The 12,493-nt window shown below is 37.4% G+C and overlaps 1 protein-coding gene and 1 pseudogene across 3 annotated transcripts in view; one reads left to right on the top strand and one right to left on the bottom strand.

Annotated features, from left to right (window-relative positions):
* RELN (reelin) overlaps nt 1-12,493 on the bottom strand; it is a gene marked incomplete at its 3' end in the record, with an annotated part of 380,746 nt that overhangs the window by 275,637 nt on the left and 92,616 nt on the right. For both annotated transcript variants that reach the window (XM_084897797.1, XM_084897796.1), the window contains exon 3: nt 8,939-9,074. In XM_084897797.1, the coding sequence (XP_084753923.1) occupies nt 8,939-9,074 (136 nt within the window). The remainder of the gene's footprint in view (nt 1-8,938; nt 9,075-12,493) is intronic.
* Nucleotides 6,052-7,405, top strand: LOC311628765 (heterogeneous nuclear ribonucleoprotein A1-like; annotated as a pseudogene). The gene has a single exon. The product of its transcript is annotated as a heterogeneous nuclear ribonucleoprotein A1-like (transcript).

Here is a 12,493-nt window from a genome sequence, read left to right as displayed (position 1 = left end):
CTAATAGTCTCTGTTTTCCCTTAAGTCCATACATATTGCTTTAATTCATTATATCCAAGTTCTTTAAACAGAATAAACACCAAACCTGTTTTTCTATTTATAAATTATAATGATAGATAGATAATACAGGTTCAATTGTTCATTTACAAGATTTACAGCACAAAAATCTTTTGTAAAACTACCCATTTCAACATATACATTTTTATTTCTCCAATGTGGCATTTATTATAAATTAGAAAGTTCAAAAGGTATCAAATGTTTATTTTAATTTTTAAAGTTAAATACAATAATCTATAATGCCCTAAGATATGTTTACTTAGATTTCTTTAACAAAGTATAAAAATGTTAATAGCATTTCAACACCAGAAAATAATGAATGTCATAGTTGGAATAATATTTAAAAGACTTGATGTTTTCACCTAATGTGATTGTAGGTAAATTTTTCTGTTCCATCTTTCCCTTTCCCACATAGAACGATCCCATGCCAAATCCCTTAAATTCCTCTTTTGAAGTTTAAAATTAATTCCCATGGTTGCTCTTCTATAATCCCCCATCTTTTGAAAAATGCAAAATATGCTTATACTATTAGAGAAACCAGATGAAATCCCAAATATCCTATGTGGGCATGTGCTGCGCTTTCAAAAAGAAAAGCCACTCACTCGTTCTAAAAAAAAAAAAAAAAAGCTATTCATCAAGGAGTCTAATTCTATAATTAATATGAACAAGGTAGCATTTTGCTTTAAGTACCCATTCATAATGTTCAATCAATGTTAAATTATAACGAATTTCCATGGAAATACACAAGACATGTGCATTGGTTCTAATGAAATTCATACTGAATGGCAAATGAATTCTTAATAATGAGGCACTTGTGTTATCCAGAACTGGGATTGACAAGAACATAACTTAGCTACACTTCCTAAATATTATTATAGCAAGGAACTGACAAAGCACATACATTTTTCTGTTTGGAAGAAAATGATGGTTCACCAAACCTTTTTAATATAGTCTGTTTCCCATGCAGACTTATCAAAAGGTTGGCTCTTGTATAAACTCATCTTGCCCTTACCATCAGAAGTCCATAACAACAGATGCTGGAATAATTAAAAACCTATCATTATTTAAAAAAAAAAACCCACAAAAACAACTACCACTATAGACTCTCCCATCACATTATGGACTAGGAGAATGACGGCGGTGCATGGGTGTCCTTGTGTCACTGTATCCACCCCTTCGTGGTTAACGTGTAGGCTTTAATGTGTATCCTCGCACCTCTGCTCCGGTAGGAAGCCTGTCTCTGGGGATCACTTGCAGAAAATAGGACATTGAGTCCATAATTAAAGTAATCTCTTTCCAGGCAGATGCTGCAGTTGGCTCTGTTATCACATATTACAAAAGGCATCTTGAGAGTTGTAAAATGTGCAGCAAATAGCTTTGGAGATGAAAAACCGCAATTTTTCATCTAATTTTGATCCATAGACATGTAAGTACTGTATTGCTAGTTTTTTTGGTTTTGAGCCAAATAACTATTATGGTGCTGCGATGAGCCGGGCAGTAACCAAAATTAAAGAATATTTTAGCTTTTATCCTCAAAGTGAGAAAAGCTCTTTTGTAACCATCTTTGCACTTAGCAAATAAGGATGCCATCTCAAATCTGAGCATTAATGCCTGCAGGCAGATTAAGAAGAAAGGCTTATGTAGCTTAGTCTTACAGTCATACTTCCAATATACTTGCTTAAGTTAAAACCAGGGGTTGATTAAGGAACCAACCATATTAGCACCTTTGCAGCTACACTGTACATCTTTCAATTTGAAGCATTTCTGTTTCTCTTTCATAAGACATTGCTCTGTGAAATATGTCAGTCTAGATAACGAATACGCCCATATTATTCATAATCGCTTCTCTAAACACTAGTAGTGAAAACAAATGGACAAGATTTGACTAATACATTTTTGTTTCTAGCTTAGGACTTGTTAATGTTATAACCAAAACTTAACCTCAATTCTGTGAGGTGCTAAAATGGAGATGGAAATAACTTTGTTTAATATTCATTTCTCAGTAATAAATAAGACAACTTCTGACTATGAACTGAGTCATTTCTAAAGAGGTTATCTTAGAATTCTTAAAATTCTGGAATTTTTTTTGTTTAAATTTTATTTCCTCAAATGATTTTGTGTGTGTGTGTGTATGTTTTAAAAATATGTGTTTATTTACTTTAGAGAGAAAGGGAGCGGAAAAGAGAGAGATAGAACATCAATTCTATCTGAGAGAGAATCATTGATTATCTGCCTCCTGACCAGGAATTGAACTGTGACCGGTACCTATGATGTGCAATGACCACCAGGGGGCAGGCACTCTGACCGGTAGCTATGATGCACACAGATCATCAGGGGGCAGACACTCAATGCAGGAGCTGCCAAGCTGTGGTGACTTGGCAGCTGTGATTCTCGGGTGATGCACCAGAACCAGAGAGGAGAAAGGAGCCCGATTTTGGGGTTCATCACCCAAGAACCGCACTCTCACAACCCGGGACCCCTCGGGGGGTGCCAGAGAGCTGGTTCCGGCCTGATCCCCACAGGCCAGGCTGAGAGACCCCACTGAATCCATGCACTGGGTCTCTAGTGATATATAATATGCATTCAAGGAATGAATCTACATCATAGATATCAAGATGTAATCTAATGTATTCTCATATTTCAGAAGTTTAAATCAGTGCCTCTCAATAGTCAAAGGAATTAGATAATTCTCTCACACAGAGGTAGATTTCAAAATTACAATAAACACCATAATATGTATCAGTACCATTATTAAAAAAATAGGTAAGTGATCATTTTAGAGACAACTGTAGTAAAGTGGCAAAAACTGCCTCTTGGAACTAGTACCTTCTGAATCCAAGCTGTCCCTCACTGGCAAGTTATTTTTTTTTTCTTTTTTTAATAAGTTTTTATTTTTCATATTATTGCAAGTTATTTAATGTCACTATAAGCTGAGATAATAACAGCACCTACTTCACAGAATTATTTTGAGAATGAAATGGGTTAAAAGATGTAAACTACTTAGAACAGTGAATCTAGCACATTCTAGATTTTCAAAAACATTGTTAATTAATGTTGTAATGTTGTATTTTACAATCCCTATTCCTTCGCAGCTTCTCAATAATATTTAGGGTTAGAAGGCTTGGAGATTTCCTTCATTCCTTCCTTTTTTCTCTATTCCCTTGCCCTGTCCCTACCTTTTTCTTCTCCCTCCTCTTCCTCTTCCTCCTCCTCTTTCTCTTCTACTTTCTTCTTCTACTCTTCCTCCTTCTCCTCCTCCTCCTTCTCTTTTCTCCCTATACCCTTTCCACTCTTAGGATTTTGGGGGGACAATTTACATGCAAGAAGTTTGGATAATTAAGGGCCTCTTTTAACTTGAGGCTTATTCATCACTAAAGAGTAATTAAATATAAAAGAAAGAACAAATTATATTGTCATAAGATCTGGATACTAAGCAGATGTCTGAGTGAAATCACTTGAAAAGTTACCAATAGGTGTCAGAAATTAATGATAAAATAATTTTAGTTACCCATTTTATTTTATTTTTAAATATATTTAAAATATATTTTTATTTTTATTGATTTTAGAGATGGAGAGCGAGAATCCTAAAATTGGCTGCCTCTAGCATGTCCCACACTGGGGATTGAGCCGGCAACCAGGGCATATGCCCTGACTGGGAATTGAATCGTGACCTCCTGGTTCATAAGTCAACACTCAATCACTGAGCTATGCCGGCTGGGCTGGTGATCCATGTTAAACATCTGTACCAGGACAGCCAGCAACTTTATTCTCAGGACATCCTCTCCTCTATGTCTCTCACTTGATTATTTTTAACGAGAAAGGCAGTAAAAAAAGACAGCCCTCATTACTGTGTGGCTAAGTGGTTTAGCTATAAAACCTGTTTTATTTACACAGGATGCTCTGCTCTGGGAAAGGCACACGCAGCACAGGATGTAATTGTTTGGGATTTCAGTTAAAATGTTCCATAATTCTTATGCAAGATTTTTTAAAAAGGATTTAAATAGATAAGTGGTTTTTTTACTCACAGAGTTTGCATCATACACGGCTGTGCTAATATGAAATTACAGAATTGGGTGCAGTGTCGATTCAACTGCCACTTTAGAGAGACCGTACACGAGGAAATGATAGATATTAATAGCTGGGTCTTCAAACTCAAGACACAATCAATTGTAAGAGATTAAGAAATAAAGACACAATCAATTGTAAGACATTAAGAAATAAAGTAAATGCTGCCAATTATAATCTCTTCTTTTGAGATTCCAAAACATTTTTTTAAAAATCAGTTTTTCAGAATCAATGAAATAAGATATCATTATGAGCTATTAAGAAAATTTTATTGAGGGCCTTCTATCATCTGTAACTCAGTAATTAGGACCTATTAGGTACATAAAAATAGCTAACACAGTCCTGATCTTGGGGGATTTAAAATCCAGCTAACAAGGAAAATACACTTGTAAAAAAAAATAAAGTATGAAGTAACTAACAATAAAAACTTATACAACATATACAACTTATATAGCATATAAGCATGGCTTAAGTTTAATTTTTAAAAAGCTATTCTTCCTACTTTAAAACATGAAAGTTTTAATTTTTGAGGTTTAAGTCAGGAAAAAAGAGAATCATGATATATTTACATTCAAATGCTATATGTTTATGTGTTACTTTATTTTTGCTGAATGTTTAAAATTTATGGTGGACATTAGCAATCCCCTCAACTATGCTGGGGATATACTAATTACAGATGCTAACTCTTACATAGCTCTACTCAACACATAATAAATAGTGTAGTAAGGAACAAAGGGAAAACATTGCAAGACTTTATTTTGGAAATTTTCGGATAAATTGTTTCAGCAGTCCATGTTCAATCTTTGGTTTTCCTGCAGTCTCTTCACAAGCTAATTAGCAAAAGAGATTTAACAAAAGCATCTTGCCCACATAAGAAGCAGCTAATCCATGCAAAGTTCAACACAGTCATGGCTCATGTGAAGCAGAGATTTAATGCTATTAAGAATATCAAAAAGTGCAAACTGCATCATCAAAATTTTGTTGGGAAATACGAGTGAGGGTGTATATTCTTTGCAGTGAGCAAAAATTGCTTCTGACCAAACTGTATTTTTCTGCCCAACTGCTAAGAACACATTCTTTGAAGTTAGGACTTAAAATACCTGTTATTTCCCAGAAGAAAGTAGAGTTTGATATCCCAGGAACAGTGAGGTCATGTGCCATCAAACATGATTTTTAAACAGGTTAAATTTAAACCTATATTTATTTTGAAGTAAGCAATTCTATATTGTTGACATGATTTATTTTGTGTTCTACCTTTGACAAAAATAATTCTTGTTTTAAATTAAAAATGATGCATGGGAAAAACTTGTTGTCATTCCAAGGGCCAAAATAAGTAAGGTAAAGTATGCCAAAAGAGTCAGAGATTACTATTAAACAAAAGGAAAAAAACAACATTGAATCTCATATAATTCAAGGGGCTTTTCCCATAGTTTCTCTGTTTGAGACACTGTATCAACTGTGAAGAAATCACAAAGAAATAAGAAGCTGCCCCTATCCAGTCTACGCTAATAGAAAAGGCAAGGAATTAAATCAAATAAATATACAGTACAACAATCAGCATGTCACTTCTGTTATTGATGTCTTGGAAAGTGTTATGGTATAGAAGAGTGGGCATTTTCAACAGTTCTTGAAAAAAGGTTAGGACTTTAATAATTGGAATTGATAGAAAAAAGTATTCTGGGCTATGAGAAAAGCATAGAGAAAGAAAATCACAAAATGTTCAGAGAACTGTAGGAAGTCTTATCAATTATTGCCCTATCCAGGAGGTAGGTGCATGCAATAGGAAATAAGAGAAGATGGTTAACATCAGTATTGGAAAGCGCATATCAAATCCATGCCAAAGGGCTGGCTTTCAGATGGAAATTTGGGGGAAAACAAGTTTTGAGTGATCAAGGTTATACCTTAGGAAGATAAACTGGGTAACAGTGTGCAGGATGGACTGGAGGAGAAATAGGTCGGCATTAAACAGACCAGTTGGGATGCTATTGCAATCAATAATCTTAGCAAGAGGTACTGGAAAGAATGAGTTCAAGTTTGAAAAACTTCCTGAGGCTTTCTGCCGGTGAATGCCATGGACTAAGCATCATTGGAATTTCCCCTGTTGCAGTCATCATGTCTAAGTCTGAGTCTCACAAAGAGCCAGAGCAGCTTTGGACGCTCTTTATTGTAGGTTCAAGCTTTTAAACAACCCATGAAAGTCTGGGGAGCCATTTTGAGCAATGGGGATCACTCACAGACTGTGTGGTGATGAGAGATCCAAACACCAAGTGCTCCAGAGGCTTTGGGTTTGTCACCTATGCCACTGTGGAGGAGGTGGATGCAGCCATGAACGCAAGGCCACACATGGTGGACAGAAGAGTTGTGGAACCAGAGAGGGCTGTCTCAAGAGCAGATTCTCAAAGACCTGGTGCCCACTTAACTGTGAAAAAGACTTATGTCAGTGGTATTAAAGAAGACATTGAAAAACATCACCTAAGACATTATTTTTTAACACTATGGGAAAACAGAAGTGATTGAAATCATGACTGACTGAGGCAGTGGCAAGAAGAGAGGCTTTGCTTTTGTAACCTTTGATGACCATGACTCTGTAGGCAAGATTGTCATCAGAAATACCACCCTGTGAATGGCCACAACTGTGAAGTAAGGAAAGCCCTGTCTAAGCAAGAGATGGCTAGTGCTTTGTCCAGCCAAAGAGGTCCACGTGGTCCTGGAAACTTCGGAGGTGGTCGTAGAGGTGGTTTTGGTGGAAATGACAACTTTGGTCATGGAGGAAACTTCACTGGTTGAGGTGGCTTTGGTGACAGCCGTGGTGGCACTGGATATTTGGCAGTGGGGAGGGCTATAAAGGATTTGGTAATGATGGAAGCGATTTTTGAGGTGATGGAAGCCAATGATTTTGACAATTAGAATAATCAATCTTCAGACTTTGGACCCATTAAAGAAGGAAACTTTGGAGGCAGAAGCTCTGGCCCTTCTGGTGGTGGAGACCAATACTTTGCCAAACCACGAAACCAATGTGGCTATGGCGGTTCCAGCAGCAGCGATAGCTATGGCAATGGCAGAAGGTTTTAATTACTGCCAGGCAACAAAGCTTAGCAGGAGAGAGAGCCAGAGAAGTGGCAGGGAAGCTACAGGTTACAACAGATTTGTGAACTCAGCCACTCACAGTGGGGGCAGGGCCTGGCTGCTACAAAGAAGACATGTTTTAGACAGTACTTATGTCAATGGGCAGGAAAACCTCAAGGACTATATTTGTGACTAATTGTATAACAGGTTATTTTAGTTTTTGTTCTGTGGAAAGTGAAAAGCATTCCAACAAAGGGTTCTAATGTAGTTTTTTGGGGGTTTTTTTTGCATTCATGCTGTTGATTGCTACATGTAATAGTCTGATCATGATGCTGAATAAATGTGTTGAAGGAAGAGAAAAGGAAGGAAGGAAGGAAGGAAGGAAGGAAGGAAGGAAGGAAGGAAGGAAGGAAGGAAGACTTCCTGAGGGAGAAAATGATGAGATTAAATGTCAATTAACCAGAAGGATTAATCTGATGTTTGCATCTTGGTAACCCAGAAGATAGGCAAAAAATAAGAACCCTTGACACTGAACTGTATATTATTAAAGGGAAGTAAGGGTAGTAGTGAATTCGGAGTGTGCATATTTTAAGAGACTTTGTTGTCTGAGCAGAAGGTTGGAACAGAAAATCATTCAATATGCCGTCCAGCTCCATTTTGCTTGGCTGCTCATAGAATGCTGTTTCTGAATTGCCTCTAACCTATGCAACAAGTCTACTTATCCATTCAACAAATATTGAGTGAATGCTTACTGTGTGCCAGGGACTGTTTAAACAGTTGGGGCAAATGAGTAAACAAACAAACAAATTCTTGCCTTCAAGGAACCTGCATTTTAGCAGAAAGAGACAGACAATGAATATACATAATTAAATACGTAGTATATCATGTGCTAGAAGTAAAAAAAAATGATATGGAAAAAAAAGATAACTAAAGAGGATGAGGAGTGGTAATTCTGTGGCAGTGGTGTGGTATAGTCTATACCAGTGATAGGCAAACTCATTAGTCAACAGAGCCAAATATCAACAGTACAACGATTGAAATTTCTTTTGAGAGCCAAATTTCTTAAACTTAAACTTCTTCGAACGCCACTTCTTCAAAACAGACTCACCCAGGCTGTGGTATTTTGTGGAAGAGCCACACTCAAGGGGCCAAAGAGCCGCATGTGACTCATGAGCTGCAGTTTGCCGACCACTGGTCTATACTGAGAGATGTCACAAGTCACAGCCTTTGAGCCACAGTGCAGTGTTTGTCCAAGGCCCTGGAGGCATTACTACTACATTTCCCAGTTTCCTCTGAATGAAAGCACATGAGAAAGTTATTAAATTTCTATAGTGTTCCTGATTTCTCACCATCATGAATCTCTTATTTGATCAAATTTCCCTCTTGTCACTAATGGTCAGAAAGCAGAAAGCTAAATTTGTGGTCTTCTTCCAAAATGTGTGAGTCTCATAGCTTTTTTAGTACTTGTTTTCATCTTATTTATTTTCTAAATGAAAATTTTCATATTGCCTTTATTTTTATCTTATTGTGTATTTTGGTCAGCTAAAATACAATTTAGAGCTCTTGAGGAATTTATAAATATGCAAAAATAAAGTAACTTTAAAAAAGTTTCCATCTCTTTTTTTGACACCAAAATTAGTGAATTCCATTACAGTCAAACTTGTTAAAATAGTAAGTAGTTACCCCTTATGTAGCCCCATGAGGAGTATATTTGCCTTCCTTAGTGGTCACAGACATTGTGGGTACTCACATGAAATTCACGCAGCCGGTGCCAGCAGGTGGAGCGATCCAGACGAAGCTGAGGTTGGTGGTGGGCAGATGACTCACGTGAGAGGCCACCACGCTGCACATAAACTGGTTACCAAACTGGTGGTCAGACATGATCCCTGAGAGACAAAAAGGACATTTGTTATAAAAACAAAACAAAACAGTCTTTCTTATCATAGCATAACAATATTTTCTGGACATTTTTCTTTCATGTTAAGATTCGTTATGCCGTTTGGGCTTCTGCATAAAGTATGCAAATTTCTATTTTCTATTGATAAAAAAAATTAATCATTTACAACATTATTGGTAAGGAGTAATCTAATAAATGTATTGCCATAGAATTGGCCTTGCTTTGATTTTGTTGATTGGTTGTTGCCCATCACCAAAGACTACCAGAACCACACCTATAGTATAGCAAGGCTGGATTTACTGGAAGTGTTTACAGCAAAGGAAACAAAATTCCATTGATAACTGGAAGGTAACTCAGAGAGGATGTTAGAAGGGTCTTGTTAAAATATTTGGGCTTGTGATGTTATTCTGAGAATAGGATGTTCAAGCTGGCCCCAGAATTTCCAAATTTTAGTACTAAAAGTCCTGCATCCTAGGAACACCTGCTCCCCTCATTCTCAGCCCAGCCCTGTTGGGGATGTTACAGAGAAAGGTGGCTTTACGTCTGGATTTGGCGCTGTCAGAGAGTAGGGCAATTTTATCACCGAGTATCTTAATTTTTGTCCAGGAGACATGAGGAATTGAGTAGGGCTCAAGCTGTGATTGAAAAAAACACACACAAAAACACAGCAGCAGTCATGTTAACAAGAAGAGGGGATGATGGTCATTTTGGTGGTTTGCACCATGTTCTATATCTAGGCATGAGTATACGTGGTCATCACAGTTTCAGCGTGGTCTTGTTTGGTGCTGATGTTCTGTGAAACTGCGTATGGTCAACATGAGAACACCACAGCCTCTGTGATTGCTGGGTCAGCTCCCAGCTGAGCTATCTGGGTGCTTTCTTTCCTTTTTCCATAAGACTATTCTCTCAGGTTTACCTCAAATACATGACTGAATAATAAGAAAATAAACAACTCAATTTTTAAAAAATGGGTAGAAGACCTAAATAGACACCTCACCACCAAAGACATGCAGATGGCAAATAAGCGTATGAAGAGATGTTCAACATCTTATGTCATTTGAGAATTACATATTAAAACAACAATGAAATGCCACTACACACTTACTATGGCCAAAATCCAGAACCACTGACAACATCAAATGCTGGCAAGAATGTGAAGCAACAGGGAAACGAATTTGTTGCAAGTACGAATGCAAAATAGTCTAACCCTTTTGGAAAAACAGTTTGATGTTTTCTTACAAAAGTAAATATACTCTTACCATATAATCCACAATCACACTCCTTACTAGTTACTCAAATAAACTGACGTTTCATATCCACACAGAAACCTGCACATGGATATCTACAGCAGTTGTATTCATAATTGCCAAAATTTGGAAGCCCCCAAAATGTCCTTCAGTGATCTAATGGATAAATAAACTGTGGTAGATCCAAACAATGGAATATTATTCAGAGCTAAAAGGAAGTGAACTATCACACCATGAGAAGGCAGGGGTAAGCAAATGCATATTATTAAATGAAAGAAGCCAATTGGAAATGGTTATATATTGTATAATTCCAACTATATGATATCCAGGGAAAGACAAAATTATGAAGATGGTAAAAAGATCAGTGTTTGCCAGGGTTAGGAGGGAGAGAGGGATGACTGGACAGAGCACAGAGGATTTTCTGTATGATTCTACCATGGTGGAAACATGTCATTGTGTATTTGTCAGAACTCATGGAATGTACAACATCACAGTGAGCCCTAATGTGAACTATGGACTTGGAGCGATAATGATGTATTAAGGTAGGTTCATCTGTTGTAATGACTATATCACTGTGGTGCAGGACAGCGACAGTATGGACACTCTATGTGGTGTGGGTGGGTGGGGACAAGGGTACATGGGAAATCTCTGTTCTTTCTACTCAATTTTGCTGACTTACAACTGCTCTAAAAATAAAGTTTATTAATAAAGACATCACCAGGAGTGGGCAGTTAAATAAAATATTCGTTTATTGGCTTTTTGAAATAGGCAAATGACTTACTCTCTGAGACCCAGTTTTCTTATCTATAAAATGGAAATACTATGTCCCCTGTATCCTGAAGTTATAGTGGGAATTAAAGGCCCAAACACATACAACAGCTCCTAGCACAGCACACCTGTGTTTGGACAGGTGCCCTTCCTGGATAGCATCATAGCAGATCCTGCATTCCTGCATCATTGCACTGGCCCATCTTCCCAAGGTGTCTCTGATGGACTAGATCTTTCATTTTTAAATTCCAAGCAACTGTCACAATACCTGACACACCACAGATCGCCAAGAAATGTTTTCTGAATAAATTCAAAAATAATGTAACTATAAAAAAAAGACAATAGAATTTGTGACATATGTTACATTAACTAGTGAAATAGGATCTCCTAGAATAGGAAGTTATTCAGAATAGTAGTTCATACTGCGCAAAGAAATTGAAAAATAAATCTGTATTTTTTATACAGCCAACAATGCTCTTTTTCTCATCTAAGAATTTTTTTTTTTTTTTTTTTAGCTGTGTCTTGAGACAAAATTCTTCAAGCCAGAGAAACCGCAAGGTTAGAAAGAATAAGAGACTCCCAGGGAAATTGCCGAGTGCTGAAGGTGACTCAGGCATTGCCGCTCCCCTCTGGTCGGGCATAAACAGGGAGCCAGTGTACAGAAAATGACACATCTGCGGGAGTCAGCTGCCTAAAGGAAAACACCGGTTCCAACCACAGACATTGTGGGAAGGGAAATGAATCAAGCAAAATAAGGTTGCAGAGTTTCACAGCCTTGGTAACAGTATTCACACTCGAATATCTCTCCTCATTCTTCAAAACTCCTCTAAGAAAGTGAGTGGATGTCTACGTTACATAGTACTTGACAGGGATGTTATAAGGCTGCTATATTGTCATAATTACCAGATAAATATGCCACAGAACCGCTGGCAGGCTAACAGGCTGGCCCGGTAAGTTCCCCAACATGGCTGCACAGGGGCATCACCTGAAGAGGCTGAGTAAACACTGGTGCCAGAGATTCGGGCTTAACGGGTTTTGGGTAAAGCCTAGGTAATGAGAGTTTTACAAGCTCATCAAGCAATTCTAACATGTAGCTGAGAACATGCATTAGAAATGTGTCTCAGCAAAATGCTGTCCAGAATTCAGGGCTCAGGATAATACCACTACGGCACCAATACACAAGTTGAAAGTATCCAGCAGTGTCTTATGTATGACTCTGGTAGTAATACAAAATGGCCTATCTTCTTATCCATTAATCCTAAACCACATCCAATATGTATTCTGGGGATTTTTTAGATACCTTCAAGTAATATGAGTGGTAATGGTCTTTTGTTTTTTATAACACAGAGCACTGGCACGTTCTACTCCTACCATATTTTAATTGGCTTTTTAT

The sequence above is a fragment of the Pipistrellus hanaki genome, assembly GCF_964339955.1.
Source record: "Pipistrellus hanaki genome assembly, chromosome: 10".
Taxonomy (NCBI): Eukaryota; Metazoa; Chordata; class Mammalia; order Chiroptera; family Vespertilionidae; genus Pipistrellus; species Pipistrellus hanaki.
Note: the sequence above shows the minus strand (reverse complement) of the source record. Positions and strands in the feature narration are given on the sequence as shown.